The sequence below is a fragment of the Ambystoma mexicanum genome, chromosome 9 (genome assembly GCF_040938575.1).
Source record: "Ambystoma mexicanum isolate Mex_15411 chromosome 9, UKY_AmexF1_1, whole genome shotgun sequence".
Lineage (NCBI taxonomy): Eukaryota > Metazoa > Chordata > Amphibia > Caudata > Ambystomatidae > Ambystoma > Ambystoma mexicanum.
Genome location: NC_090931.1, coordinates 1537344208 through 1537370662, shown reverse-complemented (window position 1 = coordinate 1537370662; position 26455 = coordinate 1537344208). Strand labels below are relative to the sequence as shown.

The 26455-nt window shown below is 45.4% G+C and overlaps 1 protein-coding gene across 5 annotated transcripts in view; it reads right to left on the bottom strand.

Moving 5' to 3' along the window:
* Positions 1 to 26455, bottom strand: part of LOC138489468 (zinc finger protein 436-like) — a 350718-nt gene that overhangs the window by 131798 nt on the left and 192465 nt on the right. For 4 of the 5 annotated variants that reach the window (XM_069617195.1, XM_069617196.1, XM_069617199.1 and 1 more), the window contains 2 exons: positions 6515 to 6589; positions 4669 to 4767 (listed from right to left, as the gene is read on the bottom strand). In XM_069617195.1, the coding sequence (XP_069473296.1) occupies positions 4669 to 4767; positions 6515 to 6589 (174 nt within the window). The remainder of the gene's footprint in view (positions 1 to 4668; positions 4768 to 6514; positions 6590 to 26455) is intronic. The other variant, XM_069617197.1, reaches the window with a different exon arrangement.

Here is a 26455-nt window from a genome sequence, read left to right as displayed (position 1 = left end):
CCCTGCCATTGGCATCAGTTGATTCTTGATTGGAAACAAGATGGTCGCTGTGGCCTCTTGTTTTCTATTGCCTGTTAACTTGTTTTCTGAAAGACCGGGGAAGCCCTGACTCCTGCCCTTCCCCCTGACTAGCTGCTGGGTGGACGTTCCATATATGGTATTGTAGTGAAGTCCAGGCCAGACTGGCTGGAGCCTTCCCAGTGACTATGTTGTGCGTACACTCTGTGGGTGGGACCTGAGTGAATGGAGTGTGTGACCAATATGCACTCCTTGTTGTGGATGTCTGGTTTCTGGTATGAAACACAATGACTGAGACAGCCCTGCCCGAAACTGGTATGAATGCAGTGTGTAGTGTTGAATGGCTGGGTACTTGTCCCAATACACATTCCTTGTTGTGGCCAGAATGCACTGTATGCCTGATTGGCCTACTGACTGCTGAATGCCCTGAGTGATTGGTTGCCTGAGTGTGACCCAGCAGAATGAATGGGAGATCAACTGGTATATCTGGGGGCCTCTCACTGCTAGAAATCTTTCAGAAGCTGAAGTCGAAACTGATGCTTGATCCCGACCCCCGAACTCAAAGAAGAAGGTTAACCAATGTTACCTTCACCGCAATCTAAGAGCCGCCGTGACGTTGAGACTGATCCAAGAGAGGACCTGGTTAGGCGCCCTCTTCCCACGCTCTGAGGGACCATCGAGCACTGCGAACCTTTGTCGAAGCTTCCTGGACGTCAGACCCTCGACAGGCTGCCGACCGGAGAAGGGGACCGCCGAGGAAAACGAGGAGAAGCACAAGACAATCTGTCCACCATCGTCAACCAGGGTTAGCAGGTTTGCTATAACCGCTGGAGGCCCGTCGAAGCTGCATTGGCCAGAAGCGGGGACCGCTTGGTGCCATGCCGCTGATGACCGGAGCCGCAACGCTCCACTGAATCAAAGGAATCTCTCGACGCACCACTGACCGCTTTGTCCTGCTGGAGAAAGTCAAGGTTGCCTACACGCCGGGGAGAATCCGCCGGTGGGTTTCCTGCAAACCGAAGACCGCAGAGACGCCGGACGACTCGACGCCCTTGCTGGGCCAAAGTTCTTCATAGACTCTTTGCGGTCCCGAACTATCAACATCGAGGTGACCTGCACGCCTCATCCTCGCAGGATGTCTTTGACTCATCGACAACGAGCACCGCCGGGACCGAAGATGCTGCCTCAACGCCACCGAACTTTCCATCGAGGTTCATCGACACCAAGTTCACTTTCTTTGAGGCCCATCGACTATCTGTGGCTTCTGCTTTAAAGGGAGTCACTCAAGAAGGATCCATCGATACCTCCTCGAGGAACTCTGCTATTCCAGGTACATTGGGGTGGTAGAAACATTTTAGAAGGAAAAAGACTTATTGAACAATATTTGGAATGGGCTTGTAGTATATCTTTATTTTACATGTTGCCCAGGTTGGGGGATCTCCACACAGACCTGTGTCTAGTGGTAGGGGCCAGTATCCTGCCAATTGTTCTAACCAACTGCTTTCCCTCCTATGTCTATTGTTGGTTACCTTTATTAATTGATTTGCGTGACATTTGACCAGAGTACAGTTGATGCACTTTAATAAAATCTGATAATAATTGTGGTACCACTTAGAACTATATATATTTGTTATTGTAGATTAACTGTGCACAAAGTGAGTTATTGTGATTGTGTATATAACCTTGAACCTTAATTATATAAAGACTGTCTTTTCACTAATACAGTGTGTGGACATTCCTCTGTGGGTGCTTGGGGACTACACTGTACTTAAGAACCAGCCTGCATCACCTCCTGAGAAGCTAGGCCTTGATTGCTCGTCCATTGCTACCAACAATAGATATTCTTGGCTGGGTTCCTCTGTGCCTCTCCTCTACCATATAGAGAGCAGAAGTACAGACACCCCCCTCCAGTCTTTACAGTGAGCCAGGAAGCAAACCACACTGTGACCACCACCAGATATCAGGTGAGCCAGGCACATACCGCACAGTGAACACCACCAGATGCTAGGTGAGCCAGGAAGCATACTGCACAGTATACAGCACCAGATACCAGGTGAGCCAGGGAACACACCACACAGTGACCACCACCAGATACCAGGCGAGCCAGGAAGCAAACCTCACAGTGAACATCAGATACCAGGTGAGCCAGGAAACAAACCACACAGTGACCACCACCAGATACCAGGTGAGCCAGGAAGCAAACCTCTCAGTGAATACCACCAGATGCCAGGTGAGCCAGGAAGCAAACCTCACAGTGAACACCACCAGATGCCAGGTAGCATACTGCACAGTGACCACCACCAGATACCAGGTGAGCCAGGAAGCAAACCTCACAGTGAACACCAAAAGATACCAGGTGAGCCAGGAAGCACACCTCACAGTGAACACCAAAAGATACCAGGTGAGCCAGGAAGCACACCTCACAGTGAACACCAAAAGATACCAGGTGAGCCAGGAAGCATACCGCACAACTGAAGGCAGTTGTGAAGCCTGACAACCTTGGAGGGGCTGAGAGCACTGAAGGGGCAGAGTTTTGATGCCTGGACGCATTGGCCCATCAGCTGCACCAGAACTTGCTGAGGAATCTGAAGGGGCTGAACAGTCCGAACATCCTAAAGAGAACCAGAGACTGCTAATCAGGGAGAGAGACACCATAATCCTTACCAGGCGAGAGGGGCACTGTATCCATGAGGGGCTAAGAAGGAATGAGCCGGGCATAATCCAGGGTGATTAAATAGCGTCTGGGGGTTATATCCCTTGAACCGTGATTTGAGCCAAGAAGCGCCTTTGCGCTTTATGCCTGTGACTGGGATTTGTAGCAACAAGCGGCTAGGCGTTATAAGTCTGTGACTGATTTGAGCCAAGAGGCATATACAGACTCTATCCCTGTGACTAATGTGAGCTATGAAATGGCTGGGGGCTACATCCCTGTGACTGATTTGAGCCAAGAGGCAGATGGGGGCTATATCCCTGTGACTGATTTGAGCCAAGATTTGAGCCAAGAGGCAGATAGGGGATATCTCCATGCGACTGATATGAGCCAAGAGGCAGACGGGGGATATATCCCTGGGACTGATTTGAGCCAAGTGGCAGATGGGGGCTATATCTTTGAGACTGCATTTATGGCAAAGGAACATGTTGGGTGCTTTACCCCTTAGACCGTGTAGTAGATCAGGAAGCTAGATTATCTTCAGTAGACACCCAGAGACTGGAATTTTGAGTTCTTAACAGTTTTGGGAAAACTGGTTAGTAATTTGCAAAGTTATATAGTCTCCCTACAGCCCACAGTCTCCCTTCTTCACAAACAAAAATGATGAGGAGGGGCTGGGAGAACTCCAATGGGACTGAGGGCTTTCTCCGGACAAGCTGAAAAACAGACGGTTTCTACAATCAAGACAAAAGGGTGCGAGGATGTGGGAACAGTGCTGTGTATTCCTGCTCTAGACGGACCTATTGTCCAGAGTCCACAAGTCGAGACCCTAGTCTAGAAGGCACATTTTCCTGTGCGAACACCCCATGACAGTGTTTACAATTCTGGGAAATAAAGTGTCCCTGGGCACTTTATTCTGTTTACAGGAATGGAGAGGGGTGTCAGGTCCTCTGGGATCCCGGTCATAGTTCAGCATCTGTGTCTCAGTCGCATCACATCCTGGGACAGTAGATAGCCTTCAATGGTCCCCTAAGTCCTCAGGGTCTGGAATGGGCAGGTGCATAGTTCCACCTAAAGCCCTACAGGTTCCCTTTAGTGGTTCTGCCCAGAACCGAACTGGCAGGCATCCAACCACCTGGGTCGGTCTGGACAGAATAACCCACTACCCCCACCTTAGTACTAGCTCTAGGGTATTGAGGTCTTACTGATGGCCTGCTCACTGCCAATTTAGTCTGAAGCCCCCCCTGTCTTTTGGATCTTACTAGTGGGAGTGATACAGCGCCCCTGATGTGCTTTAGCAACGTTCCTGGTTCCCTTATACGGGTCCCTCTCATCTGCTGTCCTCATGCACTCTGCAGGCCTTTTACCTTGAGCGGGGCTATCCCCATGGTACCGGAATCGTGTGATCCTCCTGTTCCTCCACCATCGCCAGCTTAACGTTCCCTCCCTTTCAGATTCCTGCTCCTCCTCCAGCTTGACCTTCCCCTGTCTCTTTTCCTTGTTCCCCCTTACTTAATATGTTCTGTCTTTCCCAAGCTGAGTGTGTCTATATGAACTTTCCATCTTGGGTATGGATTCTCCCATGTCTTTCTGTAGGAGACATCTGTGCTCTTGGTCTCTCTCGGACGACTGGGAAGGCACAGTGTCGGAGATCCACCATTTACAGCCTGCAGGGGTGACATCACAGAGTGGGAGCTCCCCTGGCTGCAAGGACCCCCAGTCTTCTTGGCTGGTGTGGCCCAAGTGACTATGCAGTAGTTCACTTCATGCTCTTTTAGGCTGAATCCTGTTACAGAAGTAATAAAATAGCAAATAAGAATGGAGGCATAAACCAAGAAGGCTATTGTGTAAACTCTGATACTGACATCAGGAAACAAGGGTGACTTGTAGGTCTGCAAAGTGAACATCAAGCACACATATGCACCCTCAATAACCATGTAAAGTCTAGAATTGCACTCAACTTATTCTGGCTTCCCATTAACCATACACTTGCTACTCACCTGTGAGCCTTCTAGGACTTGGTTGCCTCTCACTGTCCTGATAGTCGCTGCAATAAGTCGCTTCATCCTCTTTTATGCTAAATGAAATTATTTCATATCCTGTCACAAAATACAGAAATAAATAGAATGACAAAGAAATAGATATTCAATAGGTAGGCTTCTTGGTGGGAAAAAGTACACGTTTGTTGGGCCATGGGTTTGCCATCAATATTCCTTTCAAAGGGTTGTATATTGAGATGTCATTGACCTACTGAGATTTAATCACTTCGACACGTCTGATGAGAGCAAGAAGAGAATGAGAAATTTGATTATTTTATAAATGTCCATCAAAAGGGTCTGACAAGGAGTGTGAGGTTACTAACAGATAGTATTGTCCAGTTTACATCTATGAGCCCATGGTCAAGGGCTGCAGATAAACAGATAATTAACGGCCCTGTAGGTGTCTATCAGCATCCCATCTGGAACCACAGATACAGAGAGATTTGATCACTCTGGATAGGTCAATCATTGGAAGTGTTAACTCAGCAATGAGTCAGCTTTATAAATACAGAAAATGTAAAGAAAAGGTCCATCCAAGGTCCAGCAGCATAACAAAAGAAAACTGGGCTTGTTCCCAGCGTCAGCTAAGAGGCGATCACTCATTGCCGAAACCCAAACAATCCAACAACTCAGGACCATCAGTAAAATGGGAAGCAGGGAAACTAACTCACCACACCCAACAACACATCAAACAACTAAATTGCCAAAATCAACAACGCATCATCTTGCTAACTCACCATGACTTGTAAAACATCCATTCACTAACACTCCGTAAGCAATTATGAATCACCTTACCACAACCTCTCACGCGTTATCTCATTAGCTTACCATGGCCTTCAAATACTTAACTCACCATGACAAAAATTGCATTAACTCACTAACACACCATGACCTGCAAAACATCCATTCACTAACACACAGTGCCAAAACATGAATCACCTCACCACAACCGCTCACACATTAACTCACCACGACCACAATGCATTAATACGACATTCGTGTTAACTCAATAACTCTACACAAACAATGCATCAACGTACTAACTCACCATGACATGCAACACATCATTTTGCTCACTCACAATGATCCGAAATGCAAAAACCCATTACATCACAAATACCTTAAATGCACAAACGCAACACACCACGAATGACAGCACATCAATCTATTCACTCACCACCACATAAGCTCCCTGACTGTGACCAACAATGAATTAGCTCACCAAAGTATGCAACGAATGCAGCAACCTCACTAACTCACCACAACGCTCAATGAGTCAACTTACTAACTCAGCCCAAACAACGTGTAAACGTACTAACTCACCACATACTCGCCACACTCAACAACATATCAACTCACTAACTCAGCATGACTAATAGAACATCAACTCACTAGCTAATCACATATTATGATATGTCAACTCATTAACTCACCACAACTTGCAATGTGTTGACTCAGTAACTACTAAAAGCAGGGTTAACTAACTAGCCACCAGCTACAAAGTGTTAGCTTACTCCAATTGAGCAGCAAAGTGTCAACTCTGTAACTAACCATGGTCCGAGTACCTGTCAAATCACAAACTAACCACAAGCCACAACGTATCAACTCGCTAACTGACCACGACTAGCAAGGTGCCAACTTGGGGGCATCCATCACACGCATAGAAGGGGCCTAACTAACCACCACCAGCAACATAACAAACTAACCATTACCTGCACTGTGTCACACAGTACCATCTGCGACACGCTAAAACATGTTCTCCATCCATCCCCATCACTGAAAGACCCCGGCTGCATATGTAACTCACCAGCGTCTGGGTTTGTGCTCCTCCCTGTGGCTTCCTCTCCAAGCTCATCAATGAAAACTGAAGCTGGTGCTTCATCTTTCCTCAAAGAACGGCCAGAATTCAGAAAAGAAAAACATGAAGTTAATAAAGTTGTGTGTTACAAACTGAACAAATGTTATATTTCAACAATTTGAATAATATAATTTTAAAACCATATTTTCCTTCCCTAGAGGGGAGCTCAGAATTAAAAGATTTTAATATCAAGGATGAATAATGACTGTAAAACTCACAGGTTTCTTTTACGATTGTAAATGCCCCTGTGGCCTCAAGTAAACACAAATCAACTTTTCGTGGGTTCCGCAAGGCTCTTGGTACCAAAGGGTTTGTGACCATGAACTCGGCAAACACATGCAAAACATCATTGGGAGCAGGAAAACAGTACACAATTGTACCAGACAGTACACCGGCTTGTTTCCTACACATAAAGCTTTCCCAGGCTCTAAACACATGAACAGACTCCAAACTTGCAACCAGGCCTAATATAGCTTAGGTGGCCAACTTCCTGTGGGTCCCTCTCAACATCAAAACAATCCCACTGAGCCTGGAAGCAGAAACCAATCTTAGCCCCCATAACTGGAACTCTCGGTGCAGACCTTCGCCTGGGGCCCCACCTTGGGGGGGGGGGTCTACCTATATAAGGCAAAGAGCCCATTTTGACAGTCTGTGTTTTTGAAGCAAGCGCTCCATTGGAAAAGGCTTCAGAATGGCAAGTGACATAGTGCAAAGAGACTGACACAGGGAGAGGTGGTGACAGGGTAGAGGAGAAGGGGGCTCATATAGAGACGGAAGGGGTGAGATTAGAAGATAAACATATGCTTAATAAGGCTCTCACACCTGCAGGGCACTTTATAAAGTTACCAAACCTATAGGGTGCTGTAAGAAGAGGCTGGACAGCTCAGGTGCCTGAACAAAAATGGTTGTCTTTATTGACAAAATTTATAAAGCAAAAGAATAAATCAAAGAGAAGTCCTTTAGTTTCTCTTGGAAGGCTTAAAACTAGCCCAGGGCAGTTCAGATCTGCTCAATAGTAGGGATGTATAGGCTGGCTTTTAATCCTCCTAGTCCTCGCAAGCCCATGCACTCCCCTCCCAGTTCTGGCTGTTCTGAAACAGAACAGAGAAACGCACATCAGTCCTTCGTTAGTGTCTGCCTTAAAGAGGGGCTGTGGGGTTGTTAGCCAATCAGGAGTAAGCATGCTTTGCAGGTTAGAAAAACCACCTCAAGCCTTCCCTTTTCTCTTGAAACGAAGGCTTCCATAATGCCTCGCTATGTGCCCTCGGTTCATGGTGGTTTACATCCCTTCCATCGGTCTGGGCCACATCAGGTAGGCTTAGTGAGTTCACTCTGGGTGTTTGGGTTTGTCCCCCTGAAACGGATACTATCGGCATATTCCGTTCCATGAGCTCACGCACTTGGATGGCGTTGCCAAAGACCGCCTGGGCAGTCTTCAATGCGTCTTCCATTCCTTCCTGCCCTTCTTTCTCATGTGGCGGTGCACCTTCATGGGTAGCGCCTGCCGAGGCATCCCACTCCTGGCGGTTAGCGTCTGCGGTTGCTTCCCCATGCTGCAGTGCTCCTACTTTGCCATGCGTCGGTCCTCCTTCATGAGTATCGGCCGTGATGGCTTTTCCTTGCTGTGTTGCTCCTGCTTCCCTCCGCGGCAGTGCTCCTTCAGTTGTGACATCCACGCCGTTCAACAGTGTACAGCGGCCCCACCACTCACCCTCTCAGGCTTCACTCTCTGCGGCTTCACCCTCTGCTTCCCTCTTTTCCTGGCTGCATGAGCCATCCTCTCAGAGTACCTTAGGCTCATAGCCCTTACAGGTGCTTTATAAAAGCCACTAGATTTCAAGGTTGCTTTATTAAAGTATGAAACCTGAAGAGTGTTTTTTAAGGTTATTGTTAGGTTTCTACCTACCTCTCGTCAGGCACCTCTGCTGCCGGGTCACACCGGTCAGCCGCGGTGGACACGTTATGCTTCGGCCACCGTGTGTTGTTACTGAACCCTCCTTGTCGAACAGAAGTGGGACTAGTCAGAGGGATGCCATCCCATGGCTGTGGTGTAGGCCATGTCAAAGGAGAGTTCCCCATCCATCACGGCCACCAAAAGGATGGAAGAAGAAATGTACATCCCTGGTGTGCTTATAGCAATCATCTCTTGATAAGGTCATGGCCACCAGCATGTGTCTTCCTTATCAGGGGCTCAGGATAGAACCAGTGCAGTACAAGTAAGTCATCCATGTAAGGATGGATTACCATTTGGAGGAAGTGGGGCAGGAGAGCTACCATTAATTAATGGTTAAACATATCCCCTTGTCATCTCTTACAGCTCCTCAGTCGTAGTACCAGGGCTCTGATCTTCAGGGGCAGAGCCTTATAAATCGCTACTACCTGGTGCAAGCCTTTCCCCATACTGATATCATATACAGTGAAGAGTTGTTCAATTTCAGTTTGTATAGCCCTCCTTCTTGATTCCTGAGAGACATGGACCTCTAACAAACCCTACAGCTGACAAATTGTGAGAGCAGGTTATATCTCCTGAATCATGGAGGATATAATGAAAGAATTTGTGTATATTATGCAAAAATTACAGTCGGAAGTGGTGGCTTCTACGCAATAGAGTGCAATACTCTTTCAAGGAATGATTGTTATGCAAGGGAAAATTTAACAATTATCTGGTCAATTTCCAGAAGCGGGACACACTTGGGGTGTGGTAGGGGGAGCCACAGTGGGGACTTCTGGGCAATGTAATGTCCGCCAGTATGTTCAATCTGTACTCATCCCAGCCACTTTAATTGCTCCAGGATTAAGACCAGATATCCAGTCTCCTCCTATGCCCAATAAATTAAGTGGAGATCCACACGAGTTACGGGCCTTCTGTACCCAATGTCGGATCCGCTACCTACACACAGCTGTTCGCTATGCTACGGAGCAAGCTAAAATGGCATTCACACACCTAAACCTGAAGAAGGCAGCTTTATCATGGGCTACTCCCTACATCAATGCCAATTATCTATCCTCCAGAAATTCGCTGGCTTCTATGCTGCCTTCCAGGGCATGGTTGACAGGCAATTGACCTTGGAGACTCTTCTAAATGAATTAGTGGACATAAGGCAAGGTAATAAAGATTTATTCTTGTATATTGCCCATTTGTGCTTTAGCGGGACAAACCTCCTAGACCGAAGACGTCCAGAGGACACTCTTATCGTGGTATTGGTGATGAATTAAAAGACATGGTCAGTCAAGTGGTTCCCCTCCAGAATCGTTGACTGAGTACATTGCCCTTGTCCTTAAGATGGATCAATGGATGGGGGAATGCCACGAAGAATGGAGATGATACCTGGAATACAGAAGGCCTCCTTCCACAGTGGATTCACAGAACACCCATCATGTTACAGAGGTTGAACCCATGCAATGGGGCAGTACTAGAGGGCCTCTGACATGAACCTATGCTTCTATTGCAGAGAAACTGGGTGCCTTGTTCTGTTTTGTTCCAAGAGAACTCCTCAGGTGGGGGGCAAACTGACATGCTCACCAATAGAAGGGAAGGCATTAATGAGCCGAATGAACTTACTTCCACGTAACTATACACCTTTTGGCCTTCTAATTCCCCTCACATTTATTTAAAGATTAAACTATACACCTCTCAACAATGATTGGCCATGCCAGCCCTTGTGGATAGTGGGGCTACCGACAATGTCAGATATAGACTTTGGCAAACAACAAAAGGTTCTTCTACAGACTAGGAAAACCCCAGAACCCATTGCATCTGTAGATGGTTCCTATGTTACCTCTGGACGCATTTAACAGGAAACGCCCATCCTCCATCTAACTTGTGACCCGGATAACCAAGGTGAACTCAGCTTTGATTCGATAGCGCCTCTATATTTTCAGGTCATTTTGGGGATTCCTAGGCTAAGTCGACACAATCCGCGAATTGATTGGACGTAGATACCTTTACTCCAACATTGGCACAACTTCATTCTACTAAGCTTCCCACAACCATGGTTCTGAAAAAAGTATGTTGTCCGACCTTATTGAAACTATGCCTAAGAACTACTATTTCGGACAAGTTACCGAAAGAATACGCTGACTACATCAAGGTTTTTGACCCTATCAAAGCCATTCAACTACCTCCACACAGAAACTATGATTGTTGCATTGAACTGCTACAAGGTCCGCAGATTCCCTATGGAAGGACGTACGTTTTGTCCGAGAAGGAAAACATTCTCAAGAAATATGCAGACGAGAACCTAGAAAAAGGCTTTATACATCATTCAACAGCCCCTGCAGGAGCTCTCATCTTTTTTATTCTTAAAAACGATTAAATGGAATTGACGCCATGCATATACTATCACCGACCTAAATGCTGTCATGGTTAAAAACCAATACCCCCTTCCATTGGATTCACATTCTTATAGATCAAGCCTGAAACAGCAGCATATACACAAAGCTGGATTTGAAAGGACATTACAAACTGGTCAGGATATTCCCAGCCGATAAGTGGAAAATGGCTTTTCAGACCCGATTCAGGCATTTCAAATAACTGGCGATGCCCTTCGGACTCTGCAATGCGCCACCTGCCTTTCAACACTTCTTGAATAGGGTCTACATGGATATTTTGAGCATCTATGCACCCGTATTCCTTGATGACAAACGCGTATATTCCACCTCTCTGCATTAAGACGTATACCATGTCAAAGAATTGTTGAGAAGACTACAGGAAAACCAACTCTACCCTAAACTCTCCAAGTGTCTTTTTCACCAGCACAGGCTTGCCTATTTAGGTCACATACTCCCCCCTAATGGCATGGAAATGGACCCCAAAAAGACCAAAGCCATTCTGGAGTGGCCTGCACCGAAAAAAAAAAATTAAAGATAAAAAATGTATGGGTGATTTATTCCGTTTTGTCCTAAATTGGTAATTCCCTTGACTCAACTCTTCAAGAAGGATCGATCTTATCGATGGTGAGTGGAGATTGAAGCAACTTTACAACAACTGAAAGAGCAGTTTATCAAACACCCATCATTAGGTTACCCAATCCAGCTCAGCCTTTTGTAGTTGACATGGATGCATCTGATCACGCCATGGGAGCAATACTCCTACAAAAAGGATCAAACCTTACGAACCAACCATCTTGTTGAGTATCATTCTCGCACCGTAACATCTGTAGAAGGTAATTACAGTATACTTGAGAACAAGCTCTTTGCCATCAAGGACGCCTTTCTTACATGGCGTAATCTTCTTGAGGGGGCCCGGCCCACCATCACGGTTCTGACTGTTCATCACAATCTTGAGTTTCTAAAAACGAAAGCCCAAAATCAAAGGCAACATAGATGGAATAATCTGTTCTCCATCTCTGATTTTGTTGTAACGTACAAACCCAGGCTATTGAACACCAAGGATGCATGCTTCCGAGATAGAAGAATGAACATCTCTACTGATAAGGTGGTCATGGTACTTTCACCTCCATGTCAAGTGTGGGAAACTAAATTAAAGAAGGAATATACCCCTGCAGTACAAAAAGATTTTTGGGATAGCCACCCCTTGCATCTTTTCCATCAAGGGTTTCTTTGTAAAGGGCACCGGTTATGGATACTCCCAAAAGAGTGGCAAACTTGCGCCCTCCAATGGGGCCATGATCTCCCAGGGGCAGGACATGTCAGTGTCCATGAAACACAACTCAAGCTGGAAAGATACGTTTGGTGGAAAACCTTGAGGAAAGACGTTAGTATTACATCAATGGATGCAGTGCTTGTGCTCATGCCAAAACAGCTTGCACTAAGCTTATTGGTTTGCTTTAACCCCCCCTGCAAGTCCTTAGAAAACCTTCTCTATGGACCTTGTAACAGTTCTACCCAAGATCGAACGGAAGACGGTTATATGGACTATTGTGGACTCTTTTTGTGGACTCTTTTACGAAGCGTGGACATTTTGCAGCCTTACCTCAGGTACCCACAGCCCCTAAGCTTGCCAAATAATTAATTCACCACATGCTTCGACTACGTAGATTACCTCAACATATATCAGATAGTGGATCTCAATTTGTGTCTTTCTGGAGGTCCCTCAGTAAACTTTAGACATTAATCTGTTTCTCATAGGTTTACCACACACAAAGCGACAGACAAACCAGGAGAGTATACCAAATCAGTAGTAGCAGTAATACTAGCTGCAGCAACCATAAGCTAAGTGAAAAGTTATTGTGATAACAGAGTAACTAAGCAACGGAACTAAGATTTAACATGTTGGAACTCAGTAGAAAGTATTGCTAGACGTAACAGTGAGCTAAAGGGTAAACCGCTGGACTAATGATTTATTCAATTGTGCACTGATGTAAAGGTTGTTATACAGCTAGCGTTCGCCTGAGTTTATTAAACAGAACATTGTGGTGTTTGCACGTGTGTGTAATCCAACTAAGAGGGCGCGAAGTGACCACGGTCAGTAGAATTTACTAACCTCGGCTGAATGAAGGCAGTTTTCAAAATGAACATAACGTGGTACCGTGAAGCGGGTGCCGCCTCCCTCATTCTGAAGTCATTGAAAGTTATACCGTCAGAATCGAGGGCTGTTAGAGAAAAGGACCCTGTAACATGTGCGTGCGTTGCTTACGAAGCACTCTGTCAGTTTCCTCAGAAGTAAAAAGATGTTCGTAGCAGCGCAGTCTTCGGAGAGAAGTAAGGAAAGTTACTAATATGATTGTATACCGCATGAACTGTCAGTTAGTGGTGCAGGACTCATATCTGGAGTGCTGGTTTTTTTTTAAAAAATTTTTATTTAGAATAGTGCAGTAAACAAAGTTAAGGACATCTGTAAGTTAAAATGTTTTAGTTATTTGAGTTACTAAGAATTCCTCATCAGATGTTTAGATTGCATCAAATGTTCTGATTTCATGTTTGAAAGGATACTTTCGAAATATATACAAAAGTTAAGTAAGAAAGAAAAAGATAAGGACTTCCCTTTTTGGAGTTTACATAAACCTAGTAAGGAATCACACGAGCCTTTCAGCATTAAAGCAAGGGCTACAGGTAATGGGAGGAATTGGGAGTAAATAATTAGTAGCAGTAGTAGAATTTTAATGTAATATTGTTTTTACTTTTAGGGCAGCAACACTGCCTATCTGGAGAGAATTCAGGACACAAGGGCGCATTGCAGAAGCCTGTCTTTTATGGTTTTATCCACTTCCGTTTTCCCCATGGGTTTGCAGATCAGGCAATTGTATTTCAGGAATTGTTTGGTACGCAGGCTTGGGGGCGGAGGGTTTGTTGGGCTATCATCACTGCTGACGGAATCAAGAGCTGGGTCCTGACACCCCATCCTGGTCCCCTGATGGCTCTTGCATCTCCTCAGTATTGTACAATACCTACACCAAACCCCTCTTTGATCCCGTACAAAGACTTTGCAGATGACACGCAAGTCCTCCTGACGATCACAGGAAATTAGGCCCAGGAATTCAAAGTGATTAACCAGACTTACAGTGCCATTCAGAATTGAATGGCAGCCCACAACCTATGTCTCAATGATGAGAAGACTGAGCTACACATTGTGGGCTCCCCTCCCAGACTAAGCTCCCGTAACTCGTACTCATCCTTTACCATTGATGGAACCACCATGCAAGTCTCCAAATATATTAAGACATTGGGCATTTACGTTGATGCAGAACTAAACATGTCCCACCACAAACGCGCTGGCCTCCTCCACAGCCTACATGGTCAAGCTCATTTCCTTGAGCAGGAAATGTATCTCACCCTCCAAATACCTCACCCTCTCATGGGGCTATCATTGTTAGCAAGCAACAGTAAGAAGGGAAGTCCATTGGCTACCCATAAAAGCATGAATTGACTTTAAAACACTTGTCCTAGTGCATTGTTGTCTCCACCAGAACGCCCCCTCGTACCTCATCCCCCGCATTGCGACCAAACCAGTGACCAGATGCCTCAGGCCCTAATCCAGACGCTCTTTACTCACCCTCAGATTCAACCGCAAGTGAGCAGGGGGCACCAGCTTCTGCATGACTGCACCCACCCTCTGCAACACTCCCCCAACATCAGAAACAAGCTTTCACTTTCAACATTTAAAAAAGTATTGAAAGCCTGGCTTTTTAACAAATATGTATAACTTAAATGATGCACACCTCTTGTATATGCACTGCGATCTACTGTTTTTGACTGTTTTGCCCTCACGATTCCTGTACAAGCACTGTGATACCTCTGGGCCGGTGGGCTATACAATTGAAAAAATAAATAAAATAAATCGCAAGCAGTACCAGCAGATGGTGGCTGGTTGTCAGAAGGTACAGCGGCAAAATGATCTTTTAACACTGGCTGACCAACCTGTGAATAATTTTTAGAATTTTAGCATTGTGTACATTTATGAATAGAGCTCCAAGTAGCTGCCTTGCACATGGCATCTAGACGTTGTGAGAAACCTAAGGGTGTTCTTACTTCTCCTGGAGATCCTTTTTTCAGTTGGCCAAGGAAGGACCCTGGATCCCAACCCTGGGGGTGGACAAGCGCAAGAGGATCACCAGAGTGGAGGGTCCTTGGGGGTTGGGGGAAGAATACCCTTAAGTGAGACACAGTATTCGCTACGTCATGCTGATGACTTCCCACACCTTCACGCTAAGTTTATAGGTCATTGTCAACCCTGTGCCATCTCCCATCCTTCAGGTTTACAAAATGTTAGGGCCAGAACAGCCGGGAACAATATCTACTCCCTATCCGAGAAACCATCCTGGGACTGGAAAAAAGGGAAGCCATCACGAGGGACATACACTTCCTATTGTAGATCCCAATTCACCAGTTCCCATCTACTCCCACAAAATTCTAAGAAGGGGAAGAAAGCATCTAAGGGTGAGACATGGTATCCCCCTTCCCTAACACTGACTTACCCTCCCTTCCCTCAGCCTTGATGGGCTACTTCCATCCTTGCCATATTTATCCCTATAAGTACACACCAAGTACTGAGAAGAGAAAGTAGCAACTAGGAGTAATGCCCACTTCCTATTAAAAACACCACTCTAGTACTGGGACTAAGAAGAGGGGTATGAAGGCAGCCAACACTGAAGGTCAGGCATGTCGAATTGATTTGGTTCATTATGTTCAGCCAAGACAAACCAACAACTCACACCGGAAGCCCCTTAATAGGGCTTAGGCGTATAAAGGGAGGAGACCCAAGCAAGCAGGAAGAGAACCGCCGTAGTGGAACGAGACCAGGAGGTCTGAACGCCGGTAATGATACTGGAGGACCTGCACAACATGGAGCGAGCGAGTTGTGTGGTGGTTGCAGGACCTGGAGCCCTCAAACCAGTAGGTAGGCAGCTGGAGCTGCCAAACAGCTGAGAAGCAGAAGGGACACCGTCTGCATCCTTTTAGGATGCCGGCGTGTGCAGAGAAGTGCCCTGCGATTAAGCAGACCACAGGCAGTCTTCATCCAGGCTACAGAGAAGGTGAGCAGGAGCAGCAGGAACCGCTGCTATGGAGACACGAAGGGTCGGTGAGTATCAGAGGACACGGAAGATCAGAGCGTTCCCAAAGGACCGCAGGCAAGTAACGGTCCATGAACCTAAATGAGTATGAATTATATTGACTACTGAACTGAATGAAGATTGTGGTTTGAATGAAACCACTTTATAATGAATACCAAAATGAATAGAAAGTGATATTTGAGTAAAATCACGGTATATTTAATATCAAACGAACATTTGAAGTTAAATCGACAAATTGAATGTCAGGCTATGTAAGCAACACTGTGAGCAGAACGAAAGCATATGGAAAATTTAACAATCACTTTAGTATGTGAACAACCACTGTGAGAAAGAAGCATAGGTCTGTGGCAAGGCAAAAGACAGATGCAGAAGATTGTTACACTAACCAAAGAGAATACAAGTGTGTAAAATTTGAAGCCTGAAGCAGAAGAGCCTGTGAAGGGGCCAAACAAGGCTTAGGGGAATGGTTGCTTGACCTGTAATGGGTAGACCGTGTGGTTGACAACTGTGCCTAAACCAGGGAGAAGTATGCTACTGTGACGATCACAGAAATCACAAATCCAGCCCAGGAGAAGCATAGGGTTTCTGGTTGCGCGACCTGTGATGGGTGGACCGCGTGGTCCGACAATTGCGCCTAGAAGAACCCTAAATGGTGACAAGCAAAAGACCTTGTGAATAAACCACGGAGCACTGTGAATTGAATGCTAAAGCAAGCTAGAAGGCTAGTCAAGTGGGCCTATAGTTTTCCTATAATGAACATGGAGCAAGATTGAAACTGCATAAGTTCTACAGTGAAATCTTGGAGAAGGGAACTCTGAGAGTTGCAAGAACTGATAAACGATGTCTTGGGGAAGGAAACCTCAAGACCTCCTTTTTGTGTGAACTGTGCAATATTGAACTTGGGGAAAAGGAACCTCAAGACCTGGCGGGACATTGCTGAGACAAGCAGCCATTGGAGCTGTATTGAACTTGGGATAGAAAGCCCAAGAGAGCTTACGCTGAAAGCAGCTGAGACTTTACTTTTCAACACTATTTTGTGGGCCAAGAAACTCCCCACACCATGTTTATTTCTAGATGTGAGGGCAAGCATTGGTTTTGACAAGACAGACTTTTGATTTGGATTTATGGACACAGAGGTCCTTAGGTTTTTTTAGACAGAAGAAATCCCAACCTTAGTTTTAGGGCAAGTTAGGCCTTACACCATCCTGATATTGAAATAAAACAATTCTTCGGAACTTGAGTTCTGATGTCTGTATCATCTCTCTTGATGCCATGCCTGTCCAGAAAGGTACATTTGCAATGAAAGCTAAAGTAACCCCTGTGCCTCGAGTAGAGTGTGATGTAAGGGGTCAGAAATGAGAGGCAGACACAAAGTTGTAATATTTTCATTCTCAGACATCTTGATTAAAACAAAAGGGTTGGATAAAGGCCTATGTGTCCCTAACCTGAAGAGAGTTTCCCTACCTACAAACTAAAACTAAAGATCTGTCTGTGCCAAGTTGTCAAACTTATAAACTGCCCTTGCGTCCAAAACCTATTAATCTGCCCCTCACACTAGAAACAAATAATTTAAGGAGCAAGGAAGTGCCTCTGAGTTATGTTTGGCAGAAAGTGTTTACAACTAAAGCAATTAAATGAATTCAACAAAAACAGTATTTTCCGAGGAGAAATCATTGGGTCCAAAGGGTGGTTCCCTTCCCTGGATATTTAGGTGGGATGACAAAAGTGTCTTTTTCAAACCACAATTCCTTAAGGATGGCAAACGTGTTACCTTTAAACAACAGTTTCTTAAGGATCGTTATACTCGGTTCAGGATAGTTCTAATGCAAACAATATGTTCCAGCTTTCGATTGAGTTCACAAACAGAAAAGATCTTAGTCAACGAAAAATAACTTTCATGCATCTCCTGGTATACTCTCCTGCAGGAATCCCCTTATGGGCTCTTCAGATCCTTGGTGTACTCTCCTGCCAGGTATCTTTCCCACATGGTCAGTCATTTCCAGAATATTTTGGGGTGGGGGGGCTGCTATACCCCCTTGCCAGGAATCCCCCATTGGGTCTTGTAATTCCCCTTAAGTTGTCGCTACCTGATGTGTCACTTCCACCAGGACTTCTTTTCCATTTCATTGTCCTTTAATATAGCACAGTTGCATCACTTCACTATGCGTTTTCTTGATTTTCTTGAGGTATTACTTGTTCCAACTTTCCCAACATTGACATCTCACATATGGGGATTTGCTCAAGTTCTGCCACTGTATTTGGCTCATTAGTGTCCATTACGTATTTCAATAGTGTTAATTTGTTTGGGGTAATACTTACTCCAACGTTCCCCGCACTGACATCTCATATATTGGGACTTGTTCAAGTTTTGCCTTTGTGCTTTATTTGGACGGTATTCAAATATTCTTGTTGCATTTATCTGCTAACATGCCTGTCAGTACTCCCCGGGGGCCCCAATTCCTCTAGGCAGACTCACAAGTATCTTGCACGGTTCCTGATTTATGGCACATTGTGGCGGTGAAGCTTCCTTCCTGGGACAGCCTCCTTTGCACTGCAGACCACCTTCTGTGTTCCTAGCAGCTCTGCGCTTCCTCACAGATTTCTCTCCACAACCGGGATCAAATGCTGCTGCTTCTCAGCTTGACCGTATCTATGGTGGCTTTGCTGCTGTTTCCAGAGCTCCGACGGTCTTCCCAAGGTGGCCTCAGCATCTCTCCTGGTCTCGCACCATGCCAGTAAGCTGCCTTTACAGTGGTGAGCTGCTGTCTGTGAAAACCTGTGTGTTAGGTAAGAATTGGTGCAGTCACACTGTGTGAGAATACACAACACTTATTTGCTTGCTATTAGGTAACCCACCTTTTGGTATACGTCTGTACTACACAAGTTGGTAGTGTGACTGAGCACCCAGGCCTTTCTCAAGAGGGGTACATGTCAGCTGTAGAGCTGTACAAATGAAATTCATAAATACAAGTAGCCAAGTAACACTTACACTCAAGGTTTCAGTTATAAATAGTTATTTAACATCAACTTAAATAAGCATTCTTTTTAAAATGCAATTTGTTGTAACAATTCCAATACACTTGAAAACTACTTTTCAGAGTCAAATAAAGCCAGTGGATAATCTTTGGATATGCTTCATACACTACTCCTATACCCTGAGGTGACTTCAATCCTAAGGATAGTATTTGTATTTATACATTTTATAGACTCTGAGTGGCAGAAAGGAAAGGGTTAGGGAAGTAAACATGTTAGAACCATTTCTCAGCTATTGTGAGGACAACTGAATCCTCCAATGACGTCGAGATAAAGCTTTCCCAGCAGTACCAGTATACAGCAAGCGATCACCTATGAGGGACAGACGGTATCAAAGTCAATCGATTTAGAAGAGTGCCTTTAGGGAGACAGGACAGCCAAAGTCATTTGGACACAGTTTATGGTTCTGATGCACTTCTTGGATAAAAAGTATTTCCCAAAGTTAGAGAGCTGAGAAGAAAATCACTTGTAGGGTCACAAGCTGTTAAACATGTGAGAAGGGAGTTGAAATCAACTTGAAAAAGGTAGCCAATGCAATTCCCAAGTGAGAAAAGCATGGATAAAGGCAATAAGGCAAGTACCCCAAGCCCAAACAGTAACTCTGGTTAGAAGAGTGGTCCAGCTGAATTCTGTCTTGATACAGCGGTGCAGACCCTGGTTCCTGAGCCTCAGTTGTGGGGACAAGAGGACGATGTCTGGAGGGCTCCTGCAGCGGTACTTGGGAGTCGTCGGCAGCTACAGGTTCTTTTCGGTTCAGTGGCACTTTGGGGTTTCAGCAATTAGAAAACAGCTCTGATGTGGATCCCGGACACTGGTTGGACTTCCTTCACTCCCTCGGTCCTGCACTCTGGTGAGGGAACACAGGATCTGGAGGTTCTGCTTCTGAGGGTGCGTTGGAGGCTCCTGGAGCTTCAAGCTGGATTTGTTTTTCGCAACAGACGTTGCACTCGACTACGGACACTCGACCCATGGCATTGGGTTCTCGCAGCAACGGAGAAGCACAGCAAGTTGGGTATGGTGGTCCAGTGGTGTTCGTCTCAGGGTTAGTTGGTCCCACTAACCCAAGGGGAGAAGTCGTTCCGTCTGGAGCTTCTCTGTCGAGGTGAAAGCAGGGTCAGCATAGCAGCAGGGCTTCACCGGGCAATTCAAAGGTCCAGGAGGTTGCAGCAAGCTTGGTTCACGGTTTCTTCGTCGGTTGTTTCTCCCAGTGGTCGACTCTGCCTGTAGTCCCAAAACCCTCACCTTTTTAGTAGTTTTCTCCCATTCATGCACAGCCTAGGCTGTCAATCACATAGCAGGGTGGCTGTCCTGAAATGATAGCCAGCTAGCCAATCGGGACTAGTTGCATTCAGGCATTCCTAGAGACAAAGGACAGGGGAGTTTCGGTCCCTCCCTCACATCCTGTCCGTCCAGACACACTGGAGCCAGGGGCCGGCTTCAGGGCTGAAGCCTGCCAAAGGAGAGAAACAAAGGGCTCAAACCGGTGTCAACGCACAGTGTAAAACCCAAGACACCATGGATCGGCGGTGACCACAGAGGGACAAGCGGATCTCTTCCTTTTGGTTCATACCAACTGTGCTAAATAACAGTGTGGTATCTGTAAACTTTACAAAAGAAACCTTTATAACATTGCGTGAAAAAACAAAGTAAGAAAAACAGGATTCTCTCCTGATGACACATAGAAAAATTGAGAAAAACGGGTAGAGATAAAGATAAGAGAAATGTATGCATAATTTGAAAGCTAAAAGTGAACAACACATTTTGTTTAAAAGTGATGAAATATATGGAACAAAATAATTAACACAAATAAAACCATAACAGAAAAAGAACACTGAGTGCAAATTGTGATATTTGGAAAACCCTTATATGCTACCACCCAGAGAAAATAACATATGATGCAATAAACTGGCGCACTGAGAAAGATACCACTTGGAAAACCTTTAAACCTAAAACCCAAGAAAGACCTCACAAACAGAAAATGCCGAAAAAAGTAGACAGGGGCCATTTTGACAAAAAGTAGTGAGGGTAACAAAAAATGCTGCATGAGAATGTAGGATAAGGGGCTACTAAGTAATCCCCTAGCACTCCATATAAGATGGGGTGTGCTCACCCCAACAAAGAGAAAAGGTAAGTAAAGTCAATTTCACTTTACTGTTCTTGGGAACTGTAGTTCACACAAGAAAAGTTATTTAAACCTTATGAGAAATCTAAAGGCTAAAGGATTTCTCAGTGACACTGCACTGAAGGTGCTGTGTGTCACTATACAAAAAGCGGATGCCTATGGAGTTTGTCAGACTCCAAAAACAGTGAAAAACACAACATCCAAATCAGGTAAAAACACATGAGTGAGAAAAGGGCCTCACTCACTCCAGGGTTGAAATTAAGACGTTTTAAGTCCAGCAAAGAGCTGGGAGTCTCTAAGGTTGAAGGGAATTAGCACGGAATTGAAAATTCTCCCTACCTCTGCCTGCACCGCCCGTCTCCGTACTGCTGCCTCTGCCTTCCTCTCCGGCAGCGCTTTACTTTCCTGCTCTCTCCTGTTCTCCTGGGTGGATACCATCTTTAAATGTACCATGCACTCGAGAGCCATAGAAACCACTAGTCTGCGCCTAAAACTTGGTAGTTCTCTTCATCTGCATCGACTCCTTCCTCTTCCTCGTCTCAGTTCTTGAGGCTTTCAGGGAGATGAAGTCCATCGAGTTTCTTGGATTTCTGAAATTATGTTGTTCAAAACTCTTGTTTAAAAAAAATTTAGAAACTTGAGAGGTTATGTGCGCCATGTGTGTGTGAGGTCTGATTGGACTCTTAACTGGAATAACAGTATGCCATCAAAAGGTAGCATCACAGACTTTTCATTATAAGAAAAGGAGGAGCACAACGTCTCTCCTGAGGGAGTCATCACCTCCTCCCGGCAACCATCCCCTTCCACATGTTCCTCCCTCATATTAAAACCCCCAGGGTCAGGATTAGGTAGCAGCCCACTACCATAACTTTTGGTCTAGTTTTGACAGCCCTGGAGAGTGCCCCCCCCCCATGTTTGTTTAAATAAAACAGGGTTTTTGAACACTGCAAGTAGTTCCAACAGGTTGATGTGTTTGTTGGCTACTGATTGTGACCACATGCCGTGTGGGTAAGAAAGTGTGCTCCCCCACCCTGAAAGGGATGCGTCTGTGGTGGGAGTGACATCCACTGTGGGAGGGAAGGGGGATGAGAGACTTCCCCTTCACAAGGTTTTCCCTTGTCCACCACCGTAGTGCTAGAATGGGGGCTTTCAAGACAACCACTAGATCATCCCACTGACTGCTTGCCTGAGACCATTGACTCTTGCATCGGACACATGTGCAAATGAGCATGAGGTACCAGATAAATACAGGAAGCCATCATACCTAGAAGGTGCATGGCCTTTCGTGCAGTTATCTAGCGAATGGCTACATACTGAGGGATTTGGAATAGCATGTTTTGTACCCTCTCGTCGGAGGGGAAGACAATACTGTCTTCTGGCCGAATGCGAAGGCCAAGAAATTGCTTTACTTGGCTGAGGACGAGACTTGATCAAGCGTATCTGCTGTTATTAGCCAGTCGTCCAGATAAGGGTACTCCGGAATGGACTGTCTGTGCAGGTGCGCTGCCACTACTGTTAGAATGTTGGTGAATACTCTTGGCGCTGAGGCTATCCCGAAGGTTGAGAACCTTCAATTGATCGCAAGTCCCTGCCACTTTGCATCTCCGGCATGTCCTGTGTGCTGGCAATATTGAAATATGAACGTATGCATCTTTGATATCCAATGTTGCCATGTAATCCCCTTGCTTGAGAAGGAAATTACTTCCTAAGTCTTGACAGTATTGTTTCTCAGGGTGCAGATCTAAAACGGGGCACATGGTCAGATCCTTTTTGGGTAAAAGGAAGTCGATTGAATAAATACCCTTGTTTACCTCTAGAACTGGGACGAGTACTATCGATCCCTTTTGTAGCAGGCTTTCCATTTCGGACTGCAGGATGAGAAGAAGTCTGCTGTCATCTTTCTTGTTCTTGGTGGATGGTACCAGGGTTTGTAATGAATTATTTTCTTTACAGTACCCCTCGGCCACAGTCTTTACCACCCACTGATCTGATACAATTCCCTCCCAGGCGTGGGTGAATGATGTTATTCGACCACCTACTGGAGATGCATGAGAGGGGGCCCTGACGAGTGAGTCATTTATTGGTGGGGGTAGGAGCCTTGAATGGCTGCACTTCTACGTCTATCCTTGCCACAGCGAAATCATCACTATTAGGAGGTTTGATATGTGTCTGAAGATTCTTGAGCTGAATACCAGGGGGAGCCAATAGAGCCAAAACCTGACTGTGAAGGTTGTAAGGATATTTGGCGTGTTACGGCACAGAGTACAGCACTACTGCACAGGTAGCAAACAGCACAGAGTACAGCACTACTGCACAGGTAGCAATTTTTTTTGCAGCACCACCACAAGGGTGCGGTGCATTGCTATATGTGTTACCAGATTAACAAGGAAAGACAGGCTATTCAGTCAAAAACGATTTTAACATATAAGCTGCAAATCTATTTTTACAGTTAAAAGCACACGTGCACATTCAAAAATGCACACTATTTTTCACCTGAAATGCCTATGGTGCGAGAGACACATTTGAAAATAATAACTAACATTACTTATAACTAACCTGACTAATGAAACTAAAGTTAACATAATCCACTAATACAAATGTGTCTCCACTGCAGAATTAGGCCTATTCTGAAAGTGAACTTTTAAACGCACATCCATTTTTTTTTCTCTGCTGCCCTGTCCACATAATTACAGGAAGCAAAAGAGATTGAAAGAACAGGAAATCAGTTGGTTACAAAGTATTACTATAAAAATGAGCCATTGTGTAGAGAAGGAGGAGATGGCATGATTGATTCTGATTGGAGCAGCGTCATAGCAAGTATCATGCTAGAGGGAGTGATCAGAGTTTTGCTGGGGGGGCGTTTGAGGAGAGGGAAGGACAGTCAAGATTTGGCAGAGCTGGGAGAAGGACCTTTTTCCTGGTTGGAGTATTCCTATCTGCAAAAGCTGAGAATTCCAGGCAATGACCCCGGTTTGAGAAGGAAAGGCGCTCCTTTTCACTGGGGTTAATCTTCAAGGGAGCCACATTCAGAAAGAGAACAGCTGAAGAAAACTCTGAACAGATAAGGTAATTACATACGTGTGGGAGCTGAGTGTGTACGAGAATGTTCAGTCAGAGTAGGAAAGGAGATTCGGGTGCCTTAATCACACGTTAATGTTGCAAATTGTGTTCTGTTCTCCGCCATTTTTTTTCAGTGTATCACAGACAATGCTGTTACTGTGATATTTTATTTATTTCTGTAAAGAGTGAGATCGTGTTTAAATGCAACTTTTATAATACAGAAAAATATTTGAAAGCAGACGGGTGGTGTGTCTTATATTTACCAATACAGTACTGATGATGAGGGGAGATTTTTAAACAATGCAATTGTCATTTTCAGACAGATGTGTGCACGATCATATTCAGTATGGACAGTTGAGAGTGATTGTTTGTAGCATAGCTCGTTGGAGGTACATGAGCCAACGGGAAGAGGGACTCTCTGAACATAGTTCCCTACCGTATATAAGGTAGTGGAAATTATCACAAAATTACCACATATAGCTCTCTGTCGTAAATAAGTCAGTGAGATCGCCCATGGTGGCACACTAACACTAACACTGAAAATGTGGTATCCCTAAAATGTAGGTCTGAGGTCTCTCTAGTGATTACACGAAAAATATAAGCAAAGATAAGGGATTCTGGACATTGGGGCCACAAATAAAACAAAGGAATTATGCTCACCAAAATACCACCAACCACGCATACCAACCACGCATACCAAATATGCATGTCTGGGTGCTGAAATAATGCATGTCCACTGTATTATTGTTGCACATGGCCCAATCTGAATACAAGGAGTGATTATTGCTAAGTTATTTTTCAGCGGTAATAAAATACCGTCAGGCCCCAAATCTCCACAAAATACCCTACAAGGTGTGGAGAAGAACTGGGACCGAAAAGACCGGCGGGTGTCAAAGACACTGGGCCTCATTACACGGATGGCGCTAAGGGATTACCGGCACTGGTAAGGGCACCGGTGCCGGTAATCCCTTAGCGTCATACTACGAGGTCCCTCAGTGGGTCCCGTCCTTAACGTATGGCCAGACCACACGTTAAGGAAGGGACCCGCTGAGGGACTTCAGGGCAAATAATGGTACCGCTAATAGCGGTACCGTTATTTGCTCCTTCCCCATTCCCATTGAGCCCTATGAGGGCTCAAATGGGAATGGGGAAGGGCCTTGGTGAATGGGGAATTACCGCCCCGCCAACCTTGGAATGGGGCGGTAATTCCCCCATTCACCAAGGCGGAATCAGTAAAATACCGGTGGCAACCATGGCGCTATTAGCGCCATGGTTACCGCCGTCCGTGTAATGAGGCCCACTGTGTTGAACGGTTTATTGGAGATTTGTTTTACGGTTTTAAGAATTTTGTGCTCTTCTTCAGCCATTTCCAGTGCTTCATCCACTGCTTTGCCAAATCAAGCAGACTCTTCTATCCGTTATTAATGAGAGTGCCTGAGCTTCCAGCTTGAAACCTGAGTTACATAGCCAGGAGTGACGTTTGAGTAAGGTGCGGTTACAAACATTTACATTTATGGGTAATTTCCCCTCCAGTTGTGAACCCCCTAACTTCTTGCTTTTGTCTGACCATCCTAGCCTGACTTTTGCCAGTGGAGCCCAGCCTTCTGCTGCACTTTTCCTCATCTTGTTAAGGGGAAACTGACATGCCCTTCAGACTGTCAGTACGGGGAACATTTGTTTCCCTTAGTCTTTCTCTTTGTTGCTATTTCTTGGCAACATTTCATCAGTGCACAATGTACCTTCCAGTACAGTGTGCTGGGGTCTCTCATTTTTAAGGCCCTAGACAGTCTCCAAGGATTTCAGGTGAATGTACAAGTGTGTCCAGGACAGAGCTGGTGCCAGCAGTTACTTTTAAAGCATTTTTGCCTCTTGTCAATGGTCCAGACCACGCTTACTGCGTTTGGCCCAGGACATTGGCCACTGCCTAAAATGACCATGCCACAAGGTCCTTTGTTCTGTCCTTTGGCCATTTTGTCCCTTTGCTTTCCCCAGGTCGAGTAGAACCAGGAAATTCCTTATTTGGTCATGCAGACACCACACGCAAACCAAAACTTTTGCAGGCTTCTGCATGCCTTGTGTGTGTGCGCCCAGGGTGCTAGGATGTCTGTGTGCTGGGATGACTGGGACGACCGTGGTCTGTGATTGGTCCACGTCTGGAATGGATGAATGTGAGCAGACCACCTATTAGTTTCTCTTCTTTTT